This window comes from Ovis aries, chromosome 25, assembly GCF_016772045.2.
Source record: "Ovis aries strain OAR_USU_Benz2616 breed Rambouillet chromosome 25, ARS-UI_Ramb_v3.0, whole genome shotgun sequence".
NCBI classification, from domain to species: domain Eukaryota; kingdom Metazoa; phylum Chordata; class Mammalia; order Artiodactyla; family Bovidae; genus Ovis; species Ovis aries.
The window spans coordinates 25,768,786-25,786,923 of record NC_056078.1 but is presented as its reverse complement, the minus strand read 5'-3'; the positions used below and the strand labels follow the sequence as shown (position 1 = coordinate 25,786,923).

Genomic DNA, 18,138 nt, shown 5'->3' with positions numbered 1-18,138 from the left:
AAGCAACTTAGCAGCAGCAGCAGCAGCAGGTAGTTTAATACGAGAGAAACTTATTCTCACAGTTCTGGAAGCTAGAAGTCTGAAATCAAGGTGTCAGCAGAGTTGGTTCCTTTATGGAGGCACTGAGGGAACACCCGTTCCTTGCTTCTTCTTAGTTTCCGATCCTTGTCCACAATCCTTGGAATTTCTTGGCTTGTAGACACATCACTCTACCCTGCCTCCATCTTCACAAGGCCTTATGTGTCTATGTGTCTTTGTGTTTCTTCTCTTATAAGGACATCAGTCACGCCCTATGCCAGTATGATCTCATCTTAACCTGTTATACCTGCAATGACCTTATTTCCAAATCAGGTCACATTCTCAGGTACTGGGAGTTAAGAATTCAACATATATATATATATTGGTTGGGGGGAGATGCAATTTAACTGATAACACCCACCAAGACCCAGGTGAATGTGTATTCCTCGTCTAACTGCCCCAGTCCCCAGGGGGCAGAATTAAACATTATGTCTTCAGGGCTCCCACATATTTACACACACGCTTCTGTTTATTGGAGCGTTTGACTCATTGACCACCATTGCTGGTTGAGTTCAGGCCCTCATCTCTTTGGTCCTCCCCACAGTGCCTAGAAAAAAATATATGGGAAGGGACTTCCCTGGTGGGCCAGTGGTTAAGAATCTGTTTTGCAAGGCAGGGGAGGTGGGTTTGATGCCTGGTCTGGTAACTAAGATCCCACGTGTGGTGGGGCAACTACTGAGTCTGTGCCCCACGATGAAAGATCCTGCATGAGTCAAGGAAGATCCCTCCAGCCCCAATAAGACCTGATGCAGCCAGGTCTTGGTTTGCCTTAAAAAAAAAAAAAAAAAGGAATCTATGGGAAATCCTCTGTAAACTTAGGTCTATGAAGCAGCCACCCTTCCCTGAGCCATCATGCCTGGCACCCCACTAAACTTTTCATGTGTTAATCCTCACAATGACCTGTGAAGTAGATATTTATACATTTTAATTTCTATTTTATAGAGATGAACATTGGGATCTAGAGGGGAGAAGTAACTTAGCAGTAGCCAGAATTAATTGCCTCTAAAAACCTGAATGGGCGCCTTAAGGCATTACAAGAAAAGCTCCCTCGTCCCCATCTCCCTGATCTGGCTAGTTCAACTCTGCTCCCTTGAGAAAAACAAATCCGGACACTCAGTCATATTGATCCTGGAAACTGTTGCGCATTCGGTTCTATACTCCGGCCATCCAGAGCGTTTTTGCTCCAGAAGTCGAACACAAAGCGGACCCACCCTGCGGACGCGAGCGCGCGGGCCGCCTTTCCCGGCGCACCGCTGCCGGGCGCGGCGTGGGGAACGGCAGGCTGATTGGTTGCACAAGGCAGCCTACTCCCGCCTCGCGGCCCCTCCTGCCACAGCTATTGGCCAAGCGGCCGCGCGCTCAGAGCCCGCAGCCCCTCGAGCCCCTCCCGGCCGGCTTCAGCTAGCCGCTGTTGCATGGGGCGCCGCCGGCGGCCGAGGGAGCGTGACTGCGCTGCGCAGGGCGCTAGGAGGCATTGTCGCCGTAAGTGGAGCAGAGATCGACCCGGAATCGGGCACCACTTTCGTGCCCCGTAAAGTAAACGTAGTCTGAGGCTAAGCGCTGGAGGGGCTGGGGGAGAGAGGGAGAGAAATGTCCCTGTTTCTGGAGAGTACCCTCCCCTCCCCCAAGTCACCCGGTGGAAGGAGCATTGGTGCACCAGTGGCGACTTCTGCAGTGCCAAGGGGCCCGGCGCCAGGCCGGTTCTGGCTTGCAGACTGCGGCTAGACCGCAGCTGGCTCGGGGGAGCGGGCGCCGCGGTACCAGGAAATAGGGAGCCTGGGGAAGCCGTTCCAAGAGGGCCTCCGTTCTCCGTGGGAGGCGCCCCTGTTCGAAGAGGCTATTGTAAATTTCGTCCCTGAAGCCACACTTTCAGGATTTGCTTCCGCTCTGGGGAACTGCCTGTCCCAGAGCTGGCTTCTCGGCCTCGGGGAACGGCGGGAGTCCCCGGCCCTCGGCGATCACCAGCGTTCTACCCCTCTGCTGGCTTTATTCCTCCCAGTCCCCGCCTGCCGAGTGAGCGGAGGGCCGGCGGCGAGGAGCCATTGGCTGCGGGCGCCGGGGGGTGGGGAAGACGGTGAGGCGGGCCCCTAGAGCGAGGCTTGGGGACCCTGCCCTGGCCACCGCCCTCAGTCCTGGGAGGTGGCGGCCCGAGGATGCTTAGATTCCCATACAGAAGCGTGCAGCGGGCTCTGCGAACTCCGTGGCTCAAAACCAGGGCGGGCAGCCCGTCGCGTCCTCGCCCCTGCGGGCTTCTTCCCTTGGGTGGAGAAGTGGGTCAACTCTGTCCGGCCTCGAGTGGGCCTTCGGGGCTCCTTGGGTCCGATCCAGCCGAGTGCTTCTCACTTCTCCAGTGGCTCCTTAACTTGGCGAGGTCCAGAGGACCCGCTGCAGCCAGCGGTGGGGGGAGCTTCCACACATGGCGCAAGAGGCTCCAGTTGCCCTTCGGGGCGGCTGCCAGGCTCTAAAGTTCCCAAGTGACCACACCAGTAACTAAATATAGGAGCAGCTGGTGCGCACGGGGTGTTGCAGCAGCTCCTTTGCACAGATCTTGGGGCTTCAGATAAGGTAGAATTCTCATTGATGAGGGCGGGAGCCCTGTCGGAGGGCTGTAGTCAGTGTTTAAGCAAAAAATCATCTCTCCCCAAACCTGTATCCAGGTGAAACCAAGTTATAGATACAAGAGGGCTCTATTGCCAGCACTCTCAAAGCAGGACAACTTCCTTTCTGGCATTACATTTATTCTATCCTAACTTACCATCTGAAGTGGTTTTAAACACATATTAGTAATGTCTTAGTGAAGCACTTAGATGGGAAGTGCTTAACATTTTGCAGAGATTTCTCAAAAATTATGTATCATTTACTTCTCAAAACAACCCAGTGAGGAGGGTGGTATTTCCAGCTGACAACTGGGACTGCTCACAACAGTGATAATTTTCCAAAACTCTGGTTGGATTAGTTGCCTCTCCTCAAAAGACTCCTGTGGTTGCCTGCAGAGTTGTAGAATGGACTCCAGCCCCCTTCCCCAGGAATTGAGGGACAGACTGGCTGCCTCTCTTCCTCTTTCTCTTGTCATTTTGGGTCCCTCTGCTCACCCCCTGCCTCTGTTCCTTCTTCCCAACCATGCCCTGTGCCCTCATGGCAGAGGGCACACGGGCTCTTCAGGCTGGTGCCGTGACCTCCAGCATGTGGCTCATTCCGCCCTTCGTCGCTGAGTCTCTCTTATCTGATGGGTAGCTCATCCTGGCCCATGTTCTGTCTCTGCACCTCTACTCCTCCAGTGTGGGCCTTATAGAAGGGCCCAGGACACGTTTGTTGGATTAAACATTTCCTAGGAATAGTGCACACTCTGAGGAAAGAGGAGTTGGAGAGGGATGTTTTGCTGGGTCAGCAATAGTGTGAGTATGAGTCTGGACCTTGTGCTGAAGGGTCTCCAGGCTTTAGAGCACTTTCCTTGAAATTTTCTAAGGCTGCCCTCTGGTGCTTGGGACCCCAAGCCCAGAATTGACCTATGTGGGCTGATGGGTCCTATTTATCTCCTTTGGGACACTTTGATTTTCAGTTACCCCTTTCCCTGCCTGTGGGGTTGACCAGATGTCTTAAGGAGCCCAGAACTTGGGCCTGTGGGGTTGACTTGTCTTGGGACACTGTGGTTGGGGTCTGGTTCCAGGAGTGCTGCCTTGCACACTGATTGCTCCCACTGGTTAGCATGATCTTCTTTCATGGAACTGAATGAGAACGGGCAGCCAGGGTGGTGGTGCTGATACAGATTTTGGTTGACTCAAATTGCTTGTTTAGTCAGGGGCCCCTCACATCCTAGGGTGGCTCTGCCTAGGGGACTTCACACTTGGTGAAGAGTGGGCCCATACCTCTCTCCATCACTCATGTGTGACTCAGACAATTCTCTATTTTTCTTTAAAACAATTTAAAGCCAAAAAGAAAAGAAGTGCAGTTTGCTTTATTCCACCCACAGCCCCTCAACCCCTGGCCCAACCCCTTTTTCTGTCGGCTCCTGTTACATGCTCAATAAATTCTTGCTACTTTTTGGTCAAAGAGGTCCAGTGTTGGGTTGGTGCTGAAAGGAGCTCTCAGCGAAGTTGGGCAGCCTTGTAGGATCAGTTTTGGGGACACACTGTAGACTCTCATCATCTCAAGTTCGTTCTTCCTTCAGTTCTGCGGCCCTCTTACCCCATCTTGGGCCTTATATGCATGTGGTCTTGTCACCCTCCCATCTCAGCCCTGCCTATGCCAAAGAGTAACAGGCCTTGGTCACCTGACCTGCAAGAGGGACTGTCAGCTGGACTTTATAAGGAATTCTCCCTTGGTAGAGGGGTGGTTTTAGGTAAAGGAAGCATGGTTTCCTACTCAGAGAGTGGAGTAGTGATTTTAGGCAGTTGGAACCTCTTGGGAGTCTAGGGCATATCTGTGCTGTATGCAAAGCATCCTCTGGAATATAAGGGGCCTCTTCTAGTCATTTGCTTTGACAGCCAGATTTTACAGGCTATTCCTGTTCCTGCTTTGAGGTCCAATCTCTGACCCACATTATAGGATGTCTGAGCTTGCCACCACCTGGTGAGGTTTTTAATTTAACTAGTTTTTATCAATGGGTTCTGACCTAAGGCACTACTGCTCCCACCTGGTGGCAGCTGGTAGAAATTGCAGGTATAGTGTCTGATTGAAAGTAGTCAGCCTAGCCAGTCCCGCCAGGATTAGCACAGACCCTGGGTAAGCTTGGAGATTTACCTTCCCTTTACCTTCTTTTGTGAGGCCAGGATTGCCTTGGTGATGTTCCTTAGAAAAGCCTTCCTCATCAGAATCAGAAGTCAGAGCTATTTCTTATATTTCCTTCCTCGACATGCTTTTGCCCTGTACCTTGTGTATGTTAGTCGCTCAGTGGTGGAGTTGTTTGTTGTGACCCCATAGACTGTAGCCCGCCAGGCTACTCCGTCCATGGGATTTTCCAGGCAAGAATACTGGAGTGAGTTGCCATTTCTTTCTCCAGGAGACCTTCCTGACCCAGGGATCGAACCCAGGTATCCCGCATTGCAGGCAGACTCTTAACCATCTGAGCTACCAGGGAAGCCCTAACCTTTGCTCAATACATGTTTGTGATTATCGATGATGAATACTAGAGATGAGTAAAGAAGGGAGGATGGTATGTAGGAAGAAACCTAGTCTGGGAGTTAGGCGGTTTCTTTGTTTCTATTGAGCTGATTTACCTCTCTTCTTGGGTCCTCAGGATTCTCATTCATAAAGGCATTCAACTGAGTCTGCAAGTTTCCAGCAGCATTGCTGTGACTCAGGCTTAAGAGGATGGTCTTAAAGGTAGCAGGGGGAAGGTGTTGAGTCCAGTTTGCCCTAGTCTGAACTATTCCCTACTGACCTACCCTGGCACATCTTATGCAAATTGCCTACCTGGCCTTGTTATGACTCATGACCCTTCTATTTGGACAGTTTCTTTGTTGTAAGAGTTGTTTGACTTGTATTTAGATTTGAAACCCAAATGATGGCTGTTGATTGATGTCACCATTGGGGGATACCAACTGAGCATTTCTTCAGTATGTGGTATAAAGTGCAGGGGGAAAGCACAGTATATATCTGCTCCCTGTCTTAAGTTGCCTGCAGGCCAATTGGGGGGACAAGTATGTATATTTTTAAAAGCTCATGAATAACCCAGGTTTGTGCTAAGTCTTTAAGTGCTCCTGAAACTCAGGGAGGAGAGAGTGCTGAGGGTGGGGGCAATCTGGGAAGATTTCCTGGAGGTGAAGTGATGAGAAGTTCTACTCATTCCTTAAGGATGAGTTCCACTGACTTGTTTGTTCAGAGTCATCTGGATATTTAACTGGGATTAGGTGCTGGTGTCATGTCTGCACGTGTCCTGCTTCATCCTTTCAGCTAGTGTTTAGGAAGTAACTCACGTGTCCTGAGCCCTGATCTAGAAAGGTACGTATTTTTTGTTCAATCCTCATTTGAACCCAGGGTGGTAGGTATTACTAGAGCTCTTACTCAGATGAAGAAACTGGGGCTTGGAGTAGTTAAGAATCTTTCCCAAGGCTTCTCTACTAAGAAACGCCGGAGCTGGGCATTAGGCCTGTGTATATCCTTGGCGAGATGCGAGCACACACTGAACTCATCACTGACTCCCTGAGCAGCTGAGTGGGCTTGACTGGGCCTTCCTGTCCAGGAAGCGCATGTGGACTTTTCCTTGGTATCTGTTGGCAGCTCTGAGCAGTACCCTCACCCCCTTCTCTCTGCCCTTCACGTTGTCCTGTCTTTGACTCTCAGAGCTCCTTGAGCTGTCTGTGGATCTGGGATTGGGAGCCAGGAGCAAAAAAGGGCAATGACCTTGGCCTCAAATTCATTTTCTCCATGAGGTGCTGCCTCTGGCAGTGTAGGTGACTTTTGTAAAGAAGAGAGCACTGGAGATGGAGTTCATTTAGATTATTGCCATTTACTTACTTTGTTTGACTTTGGCCAGGTTTCTTGAGTCCCTTTCTCTGCCTCAGTTTCCTTCTCTGTAATGAAAAGGAGTTGGAGGCTTTTCCTGAGTCCCTTATGTCTTCAACACTTGGTCATTTTGATTATGTCCTCATCCTTGTTTGCTTTGTCACACAGCATGGGGGATCTTAATTCCCAGACCAAGGATCAAACCCACACGCACCGCAGTGGAAGCACGGTGTATTAACTAGCAGACCACCAGGGAAATCCCATCCTCACCCTTCTTTAAGCCTCTTCTCTCCAGTGATCCCGTCTCCCTTCTCTCATTTTCCTGCCCCTTCTTTCTTTTCCCCTGGGGTCTTGCCGATAAACTCAGCATCAGGGTGACAATTAGGTCTGCGACTAAAACCGTAACCTTCCCTCCTTACTGCCTCATGGGGAGGGAATTCTTAGAGACCACCCACTCTCCAAATGGTGAGGTCCGACCCAGCAGAGATTTTGTGTCCCCGTTTCCCGCTCGTGGAAGGAGCCTGGCGAAGGTGGGTGAGGAGAACTGGGAGCTGGAGCAGTGGGCAGGGCTTTGAGGCTGTGGGATGGAGGGACAGGTGTCTCTCCTTGCACCTGGCTGCACCCTGCCTCCTCCCCGCTGCCCTGCCAGTTCAGTGAGTCACAGGCCAGCACACACCAGAATCCTCACACCTGCCCGTACACGGGTTGAGGTCTTGGCGAGGTCACACATGTTAACCCTCCCAGGAAGCTGGTAGGGCCGGGCTGATGGGTGGATCAGCTGCTCTGAAGGCTGAGCTAGATGTCACCTGGGCTCTGGGCCCCTCAGGAGGAGGTGAGTGGCCTGGGGCCCTCCCTGCAGACTTCCTGCAGCCTGGGTCCCCGGGAAAGGCAGGTCGGGGTGGGTCCTTGGCTGATTGTGGGTGGGCACTTCATGGCCCTGTGTCTTCCCAGGTGCAGGTTCCTTCGTGAGCAGCAGACCAGCCTGGTGGCTGGCGATAGGATACCCACGTCTGCATGCTGAGGAAGATGGGTGAGGCCGTGGCCAGAGTTGCGAGGAAGGTCAACGAGACCGTGGAGAGCGGCTCCGACACCCTGGGTGAGTGAGGGCATGGCTTTTCCAGCTGCAGGGCCCCCTCTCCGTGGTTTATTGAATCAGGCTGGAAATGAGATAGAAGGGGAAGGTGAAAGACACGGTATCAGTATGCACCCTTAGCCATAAAGGGCAGTGTTCCATGGATTTTACTGTAGTTGTGCTCAGTTGTATATATGGGGTCCCAGATAAGACATGTTTCTTGCTATGGGTCATAATCAAAGAGGTTTGGAACGCCCTGAGTAGGGGTGTCATCTGCTGGGAGCCTGTCTGCTTGCCCTCAGACTGTTGACAGCTGCAAATATGTATGTGCCCTTGTACCAGGTGATGGTAGATGACACTCCAGGTAGCCCCAGGACATGCACAGGTGCCTCATGAGTGTGACCTTGCTGAATCTTCACAGCCTCCCCATGATGGATGTTACCCACCAGGCATGACTAGCCACAGATTTCAGATGAGGAGATGGAGGGGGGAAGGCCAAGTGGGCTTTTTCCAGGTCACCTAGCCAAGAGGCACCTTTTCACTCCACTGTTTTAACTGAATCATGTCATATATTGTTGAACTGGTCATAGCATTTTAGCCCATGTAGCTACCCTGAGGCTGTAAGCACATAGGCAAACCATCCCATTTAGATGAATTCAGTAGACATTTATTGGGGATTCTCTGGTGGCCCAGATGGTAAAGAATCTGCCTGTAATGCAGGAGACTTAGGTTTGATCCCTGGGTCAGGAAGACCCCCCTGGAGAAGGGAATGGCAATCTACTCCAGTACTCTTGGCTGGAGAATCCCATGGACAGAGGAGCCTGGTGGGCTACAGTCCATGGTGTTGCAAAGAGTCGGACACAACTGAGTGACTAACACATTCACTTTCAGATATTTATTTACTTTCCACCATATATAAGTGTGCGTGTATATGATCTGTGTGTATGACCCACTGGGATGTAAGTGCCCCCTTAGAGTCACAGGTGTGTGGCAGGAACACAGAGGAGGTGAGTGCAGACCTGCCCAGGGGATGATTGTACAAGCAGCTGGATTGGGATTTGAGTTGGGCCTTTGGCACACAGAGAGGAATTTCACCAGCAGGTAGGCATGTGTGTACTTGTGTCTGTCTGTCTCTCCGTCTCATGGAGGAGCATTTCCAAGAGAGTTACTGTCTGAGAGATTGGGAAGGTGGAGTGTTTCTGCTAGCAGCCTTTGGTCAGGTGTCTCTGAGGGTCTTAGGGCAGGGGGTGGTGGCCCAGAAAGAGGGATACTCAGCCTTCAAGATGTGCTTGGTCACCACCTCTTCCAGGAAGCCCTCAGCCCTACCTGATCCACCCCTTGCTCCCTTCCTCCTCTGGAGCACTCATTCAGTGTCCCTGGAGGGCAGAGATCCTGTGTCTTTTGTCCCCCACCTGCCAAGAGCCAGAGTGGTGTCCGGCACTTTGTAAGCACATAGTGGTGTTGGCTGAACTGAACAATAGTGAGCGAAACATCCCTGCCAGTAAACAGACTCGAAGATAGCCACTGGCTTTAAAAAAAAATATTCATTTATTATTAAAGTTTATTTATTTATTCATTTATTTGGCTGTGTCAACTTTTAGTTGGGATCTTCGGTCTTCATGTGGCATATAGTTCCCTGACTAGGGATCAAACCCAGGCCCCCTGCATAGGGAGCATGGAGTCTTAGCCCCTGGACCGCCTTTGGTTTGGGAGGGAGGCCTGGCAGAGGGCCGCGTAGGGTGGGGAAGGGGAGAGCTTTTGCGTGGGGAGCTGAGGGCTGTGGGCCCTCAGGAGAGGAACTCTGGAATCCTGTGCTCGTCACTCATGTGGTTGCACTTACCTGAGTACTCAAGGCTCTCCTCCACTGATATGGCCTGGGTTTGAACCCCCACTCTGCCACCCACTAGCTTGCTCCCTTAGCAGATTGCTTTACCTCTTGGAGCCTTGGTTTCCTCATCTATGAAATGGGGGTGGTAATTGTGCCTCCCTCATCAAAGTGGTAGGAGCAGTTATTAAATGCCAGGCATCGCTGTCAGCACTTTACTAGTTTTCACTCATTTAATTCTCACAACTGTAAGCCAGAGGTGATATTAATATCCCCATTTTACAGATGAAGAAACTGGAGGGTGGAACTTTTTTATGCAGTGTTTCTAAATGTCCCCTAGCATTAGGGTATTTCCCTTGTCTGCTCTGCTGTCTTTCTTCTGAAGTAGGAGCTTTGGGACTTCCCTGGTGGTCCAGTGTTTAAGACTCTGCCTCCCAATAAAGGGGGTGTGGGTTCAATTCCTTGTTAGGGAACTAAGATCCCACATGCCAAAAAGGTGGAAAAAAGAAATGAAGTAGGAGCTTCCTCTGTCTAACAGATGCTGGAGCTGAGGCTGAGGGTGTGAGTGGCCTATTAGTGACACAGCTGTTTAGAGCTGGAGCCAGGTTCAGCCACAGTTCTGAGTAGCTTAGCCCTGCCTTTCCCGTGGCCCCTGCTGCCCCCATTGTGGGGAGGAGGTGGCTAGGAAGAGGAGAGCTTGAAGACACAAGTAACCCTCCTCCCTCCTTAGGCTGCCTCTCCTCTCACACTGTTTTGGAACCACAGTCAGCCGACCTTGTCCTTTGAAAGGAGGAAAATAATGAGAGTCTAATATCTGCGTGGCTGTTTAAGATGTCTTAGGTGGTAAGCAGAAAGGGGCTGCCCCCAAGGGCTATGTCTGCTTACGTGCAAACCGTGGACCCCACTCTAGAGCTTTCACAGTGGAATCTCAGAAGATGGGCGTGGTGACCTACATGTTAACATGAACTCTGTATGATTCTTCCCTGCCTTGAATTTTGGGAACCACTGGCATACTATTTACCATCTGGAACTCTCTTTTCCTGGCGTGTTATAGGGGACTGGCTGGGGGTCGGAGGTATTATCTGGGGAGGTCTCTAGATATCTGTGTGTGTGTGTGTGTGTGTGTGTGTGTGTGTGTGTGTGTGTGTGAGACAGAATGAATATGAACATGGACTTGATCCATCCCCAGGGAACTGAGGGGCTAGGCTGGGTGCTGTGGGATAACCAAGTGAGGAGACCAAGACCCTTCTCCCCCTCCCCTCCAGCCTTCCCTCTCTCCTCCCAGGCTCACTCACACTTGGGCCACTTTTCTGCTGTCTCACCAGCAGATGGCACCCTGTTACCAGCCGATCTGGGGACAGGCAGCTGAGCCCGGGACTTGGCCAGGCTGTCGCTGGGTGTGAGCACCTGGTCCCGACAAGGGCTTCCGCGCCCAGGCCAGCTCACACTCTGTGTCTCCAGTCCTAGCTGACTCCGCAGCCAGCTGATTTGGCAGCTCCTTTCTTGAGCAAGGGTGCTGGGGAAGTGTCAGGAAGCACTGCGTACCCACTCACTAGATCAGAATAGCATCTTCCCTTGGGCCAGACACTGCCAGTGGCTCCTTTGTCAGCGCACAATGAGCGCGTAGTATATGTGCCTTCCCTGGAGGACTCAAGTGCCCCAGAAGTGCCCAGTCAAGAGGAGGAGGGAGACACACACACACACACACACAGCCACACACACACACACACACACACACACAGCCACACACACACACACACACACACAGCCCCCCCGAGGGAGGGGGCAGCCAGGGTTTGTGGTGGGAGCAGTCTTTCTTGCCCCAGGAGGGCTTGTGGGTCTATAGCTCCCAGCCTAGAGCCCAGGCGGCTGGTGCTATTTGTCGGGGAGGGGGGTGTGTCTTGTGTTTTGGGGCCGTGTCATCTGGCCTGGAGAGTCCTGAAGGTCAGCTGGGTGCAGGTCAGCTCTGAAGGCGTGGAGTGGGGAGCCGGCTTTCACAGGGCAGCCCCCAGCCTGGCCGGGACTGCCTGTCTGTTTATCATGAAGGCTGGAAGCTTCAAACCTGCCATCCTCTACTTCTTGCCTCTCAGCTGGGGAAGCAGGTTGGGGTGTGGGGGGTGTTTGCCAGGGGAGGAGGGGGTAGCCCCTGCTACCCTGTCTGTTTCCTAGACTGTGATGTGAGGGGGTGACCCGAAGCCTTCTGCCTAAAACTCCACCTCTAGACTTGATCTCTCTGGATAGGGGGTCCTGGGAGGCTGAGAAGTGGCCCTGATCCTCCCCTCCCCTTTACACCCCTGAGCAGAGGGCTTTTCTCCTTCAGGGCGCAGCACTTACTTGAAGTGAAGGCTTTGTATCCCTCGGTGAGTGTTTCTCAGCCTTGGCCCTGTAGACTCTGGGGGCTGGTGATTCTTGGTGGGGGCTGGACCACGCATTGCAGGGTGTTCGCAGCTTTCCTGGTCTCTACCCGCTGTATGCTAGTAGTCTCCTCTGCTGCTACCCCCCCCGACTTGTGACAACCGTGTCCCCAGGCCCTACCAAGTGTCCCCAGGCAGCAGAACTCTACTCCACTGAGAACCACTGCTTTAGGAGCTCATGCCTGTAAGTTGTTGAGCCTGATGGCCCCTACAGTCAGCTCTGCTGTGGCAGGATTGGAGCCAAGTGGAGTGTGGTTGGTGAGCTGAGAAGAAGATGGGAGCTCTGTTTTGTGGGAAGGGCTCTGAATCAGAAATCAGGAAGCTGGGGTTCTGGATCTCACCCTAACCCCAACTATGGGCCAGTCTCCCATAGTTATAAAGGTGAGGCTCCCTGTAAAGGTGAGGCTCCAGGCCTGAGCTTTTGTAATTCTCTCTCTTCTAAACCCTCATTGGCTTCCACCTGCACAGAGAGTAAAACCCAGGCTGGTACCACAAACCTGGGGGTGACTGACACATGCCAGTTTCTCCCACTGCACTTTGGGCCCCTCAGGACTCCTCTCATTATATCCAGCCAGATTGGCCACCTTCTAGTTCCTTGAACTGCTGAACTCCTTCCAGTTTAGGGTCTTTGCACATGCTGCTTTCTTTGTTGGGATGCTATTCCTTGTTCTTCATGGCTGGGCCCTTCTCATACCTTAAGGTTCAAACTAAGTGTTTCTTGTTTAGAGAGGTCACCCTGGCTTTCTTTTCTAAGTGGGCTTTACCCAATCATTTTTTTCTTAAAAAAAAAAAAAAGCTATGAAAAGGTATACACAAGTAGCAAAGTTCATAAGATCATATATGCTTAGTTTAGCAGACATTTATAAATGAAGACTCATGTAACTACCACCCAAGTCTAGACATGGAATATTGCCAGAATCTCCAGAAGGCCCACCCACCTGAGAGGTAACCACTCTCCCAACTGTTGTGATGAGTTTTTCCTTCCTTTCTTTAGTTTGATCTTGCTCTTCTTCAGTTTTTGGCCCTTGGGTTCTGGAGAGAGCAGGATGTGGGTGCTGGTGGTGGGGGACCAGGAGGTCTGGTGTCAACAGGATGTGCTAGTGTGGAGAAAGGGGTGGAGGTGAGACCCTGCTGGGGGGATGTTGTGTGAGGGTATCATTCAGGGGTAAATAATCAGTATGGAAAGGAAAGCCAATAGAGCTTTCAGAGCGCTTATGGATTTCATTGGCACTGAGTTGGCACAAGGCAGTAGCCTGTGGTGCAGAAATGCAGGGCCTGGGCCTGGGCTGCCCTTCTCATTTCAGAGATGATTGAGTGATGTCAGCCCCGCCCAGCATGCCTGTGGCATTTTGGCTGCTTCTGAACTGACCCAGAGAGATGGACACTGAGGGCCATGTCCAGGTGGGTGGGACTGAGCCCACTGTTCAAGCAGGTGAGGAGGGGCTCGGGTACGGCTTTCTGGCTATCCTTTTGCACCAAGCCACAGTCTGGCATTGCCTCTGTGCTCAAATTGGCATGGACTCATTGGGGGCCTTTCTGGAACTCCAACCTTGCATATAAAAGGGGCTGTGGAGGGAAAGGGAACAGCTTAGTCTAGGAAGGCAGCTCTTAAAATGGAGAGAGAAATGTATTCTGTGGCTCCCTGGGTGTTTGCACTCTGAGAAATACTTAAAAAACTGTATATGTTTAACTTGGGGAAGGGGTGGGCTTCCCTGGTGGCTCAGACGGTAAAGAATCTGCCTGCAATTCAGGAGACATGAGTTCAATCCCTGGGTCAGGAAAATCCCCTGGAGGAGGGCTTGGCAGCCCACACCAGTATTCTTGCCTGGAGAATCCCATGGACAGAGGAGCCTGACAGGTGATAGTTCATGGGGTTGCAGAAGAGTTGGACACAGAGTGACTAACACTTTCACTTCACTTAAGAGGGGTGGGAGGAAGGCTCAAGAAGGAGGGATATATATTTATACATATAGCTGATTCACACTGTACAGCAGAAACGAACGCAACATTGTAAAGCAATTATACTCCAATTTTAAAAATCTATATATGTTTAACCTAAAACAACAATATGACATGTATCTAGTGCGCAAAGCACAAGGCCCAGAGAGTAAACAGAGAGGCTAGGCTTCTTCCCATCCTGTGCTCTGGTCTGCTGGGCCCCCAACACAGCGTCTTGTGGAACTAGAGGGACAATTATGATGTTACCCTGGCTGGCTCTAGAGTGCGAGAGATGAGGCTGGGTCCTGAGGTTGTTTCAGTGTATAGCAGTGGTGGGACAGGATCCCAAAGCCCTTTAGTTGTGGCTCAAGGCTCTCTATTGGGGGGGTCCCGGAGTCCCCATCTCAGGGGAAGCAGCTCTTATGGCCAGAGCCCCACCCCTTCCCTCCCAGCCGTGCTGCAGACGTCAGACTTCTAGGAGGGAGAATAAGGATTGCGGGGGCTGGGGGTCTGTGGTGGACATTCTCGAGCACAGCCCACCTGTTCCTTGAGTCCTGTTTGCTGTGATGCTGCCCTGACGCAGTGTTGGTACGCAAAAGACATGCACTGAATGGATGGAGGAATTCCTTCATCCCGAGGGGGCAAATCGCTCAGTCTTCTCCCCTCAGTTTTCCGTTCATTGCTCAGTCTACAGAAACCACCCCAGCTATGAGAGCCAGTCCAGCCATGAGGGACCTCCAGGGAAGCCTGGTGGGAGGTGGAGGTCTCATCGCAGTGGGGACACTGGGACCTAGGTGGTGTGGAGATGCCGCAAGTCCCGGAGACGGGACTTGAGACGTGTACACACGGGGGATGGTTTAGCATGCATGCTGAGGGGGTTGCACAGAAAAGGCAGCATTTTAGCTCCACCTAACGGATGGAGCAGGTTTAGGGCTGTAGGTGCGGGACGGGAGTGAGGAGAGGGGCGGTCTCAGTGAGTGTGTCTGAGCACAGGTGGGGCGGCATGCAGGTGGGTGCTGGCGATGAGAATAGCAAGACTGAGACATGGGAAAGCCAAGGGAGCTGAGCGGGGAGGGAGGTAGAGGGTGCCTCCGATCTCAGAAGGCCTCGAATGCCACCTTGACTATTCCTCCAGTGACATTTCTATCTTACCCAGGGGTTAAGTTCTAAAGAGAGCCTGAAAAGTGATCTTCAGAGTCATAATGACTCATGACAAATTAACAGCAAGCTTCTGTGTATTTTGGGGTTTTTTTCTGGTTGCGTGGTGGTACATGCCAGATTTTAATTCTCTAACCAGGGATTGAACCCATGCTCCCTGCAGCGGAAGCGTGGAGTCTTAACGAACCACCAGGAGAACCCCTGAACTTACTTACAAGAATTTAATACCCACAGCTCATTCAGTCCTCACAGCCGCCCTGTGATTTAATTGTCACTCAGCCTTAGGAGGTAACTGCTGTTATTGTCCCCATTTTCCACAGGAGGAAACTGAGGCACAGAAAAGCTAAGCAACTTCTGCAAGTCTGGGGACTTGCGCCAAGCGCTGAGACTGCAGAGCCCACGTTCTTACCCTTGTGTTCGCTTGCAGCCTGGGGCAGACTATTTTGATGGTTGGGGACCAGGTAATGTTGCTGGCTTGTGGAGAACACACCCTGATTGTAGGAAACATGTCCCTTCAAAAACACTAGTGTTACACTTGGCATCTGAGCTCAGTAAGTTAGATGGGGGCTCCATCTGCTGGTCTGAGCAGCAGTGGGGGGGCCCTGGCAGGTTCTGAGCAGGGAGTGGCATGAGGTGATCCGGGCTGGGTTCCAGTGGAGCACTGCAGGGCATAGGATGGATGTGAGATTGTGGAAGGGATAGCAAGGAAGAGGCATTTACCATGGCTGGGCCTGTCCTGGTGTGGTCTTGACCTGAGAGCGGGAACTGGCAGGAGGGTGTAAGGAAGGAGAGGCTGTGAATGAGGCTGGCAGTCGACTGGTTGTGGAGGGCATAGATGGTCATGATGTAATTGAAACAGGGACACTCAGGCCATTTGGGTGGATAAGGGGACTCTGATGAGTCGAGGTTCCCAAGAGACACTGCTGGAGAAGCATATAGCAGGGAAGTAAGGGCAGAAATGCTGCTGTCCCAGAGAGGCCCTACTTCTGGTGTCCCTGACAGCCCCAGTGTATCTGCCATCCCTCCTACCAGGACAGACCAGCAGGCGTCCTAAGAAGCAGGTGGTTAAACAGGCTGCCTAGCTGCCCTGTGTCCTTGGCACTGGGAAATGCATTTTTTTGAAGACAAAGAGGAATATCCTTTGAAACCACATGGATAATTATGCAGCTTTAAAAAAATGTATGTTGGTAAAAAAACGAAAATGTTCTGCTTGGAAGGATAATCAAATAGATAATTTTGTGGCATCAAAAGCTTGAGTTACTCAATTTTTAGACTTGGGGAGGTGATTTAGCAAGGTTGAGGACGTGGAAATGGCTGACAAGACAGCTGGGAATCGGGGGAGGTGAGGCAGGGGCCTGGCCAAGCCAGTCCTGTTGGAAAGGAGCCCTGATACATCCCGAGCTTTAAGTGTGGTGACCCAGGCTGAAATGAGTGGTCCGTGTTTGCCTTTAGATGTTAGGAAATTGTAGTTTATTCAGAGCTGTTCAATTATGAGCTGCCTAATTGGCGTTTGCCTCATCATGGTTGACTGTGTTTTGTTAGGATGCATATTTTTGTCATGCTCCAGTTTGTCCCCAGAATTTTATAATTCTGTCAAGTTCATTTTGGCCACATGTATTCACTGTGTATCTGTGTAACGCTCTGCAGAGGATGGAAAGGTGAGAGGAGGAGGAGGGGGCTGATTACTGAGCTATAGCAGATGTAGCATTATTCTATGCACTTGCTGGTCTTGCTACTTGGATCATCCTTTGCCCAGATCTTTGCATGCCCTGCTCCTTCTTTTTAATTCTTATCTCAGCTAAATGCCGCTTCCTCCAAGAAGCCCTCCTTGACCACCCCAATGAGGTTGCTGCCCTTGCCTCTGTCTCAGTTACCTGCTCTCCCACTACACCAGTTTATTTTTTTTTGAGAGCAGTGTCACTGCCTGACATTCTTTCAGTATTTGCCACTGTATTTACCCCTCTTCTCCCCAGACTGGTGTGTAAGCTCCTTGAGGCCAGGGACTCTGTCTTACTCACCGCTATATTTCCCCTAGCATGTACTAGATAATGCAGGAGATCTTTGTCACATAAATGATTGCATCTGATATTCTCAACAACTCTGGACGGGTGGTGTTTTCACATCACTCATAGAAAGGGGAAACTGAGGCTCTGAGAGCTGCAGTGGTTTTACCTGGATTCTCACAGCCAGCAAATCTTACGCTGGAGTTTGAATTTGGGTCTGTTGGCCTCGCCTGCCTCAGTGGGATCTCATTAATCCTTGCTCTCAAGGAGCCCTCCACCCAGCCAGGAAGAGTGAGACATGCATGTTAGTCATTCCCACAAAAGATAGACGAGGTGCCCTGAGAGAGGCGCAGACACACAACGGGAACTTACAGGCAGGAGCGGTTCCATCACATGAAGACGTGGGCAGAGGCTTCTTGGAGAGGTGACATTTACACAAAACCTTGTAACACGGTGTTGATGGGAAAGAAGGATTTTGAGGGTAGGGGAGCACATTCTTTTTAATGGGAACAAAAGCAGCGGAAATGCAGAGGTGGGAAAATAAAGGGAGTTTGCCAAAAACAGTCTGGGTCAGGTGGAGGGTGGCAGTAGAGTCCCAAGCAGAGTACCTGAGAGGGGAGGTTGGACCCGGATCCCTTGGTGGGAATGCCAGGCTGCAGAGATTGGGTTCATCCTGTGTGGCTGGGGAGGCCTTCAGGTTCTTGAATGGAGAGAGGTATTCAGGTGATAGGGCTGGAGGGCCAGGGGCAGGGTGTGGAGGGCAGGGAGATAGATTCCTCCGTGAGAAAGCAGCCATGGTCATGGTCAAGATGGATTTCAGGGTTAAATGAGCTGGTTTCTTTCAGCTAACTGTAAAACCATAATAGAATAATCACATCTTTGCCTCTGACAGGATGGTTCTTACCATGAGTTCAAAGCCTCAACAGATATTAGCTCATTCTTTTCTTCATTCCCTGAAAGGGTATTTGAACCCCCATTTTATAAAGGGGGGATCCCACGACAAAGCTTCCTGGTGGTGAGGGGTATGCTTAGGTCCAGAAGTGTTTGCCCAGCTCTGTGCTGGGCCCGAGGGGTCGTCAGCAGGCAGACACATGTTCCTCCAGTCAAGTTCACTGCACACGGATCCTGAAGGCAAGTCTGCTGATGTTTACCAGTTGGGAGAAGATGGTCTGGCTTAAGCACTCAGGCAGTGTCCTGAGGCTGGAG

General features: G+C 51.4%; 1 protein-coding gene across 4 annotated transcripts in view; it reads left to right on the top strand.

Moving 5' to 3' along the window:
• Positions 1 to 1,471: 1,471 nt before the first annotated feature.
• LRRC20 (leucine rich repeat containing 20) overlaps positions 1,472 to 18,138 on the top strand; it is a 76,648-nt gene continuing 59,981 nt past the window's right edge. The window contains exons 1-3 of one of the 4 annotated variants that reach the window (XM_042240776.2): positions 1,472 to 1,560; positions 7,474 to 13,265; positions 15,250 to 15,390. Coding sequence is in view for 1 of the 4 variants with exons in the window: in XM_004021432.6 (XP_004021481.2) it covers positions 7,537 to 7,618 (82 nt within the window). In the remaining 3 variants the exon portion in view is untranslated. Of the gene's footprint in view, positions 1,561 to 7,473; positions 13,266 to 15,249; positions 15,391 to 18,138 lie in introns of those variants that run through there. The other 3 variants (XM_004021432.6, XM_012105223.3, XM_027962184.3) reach the window with 3 other exon arrangements.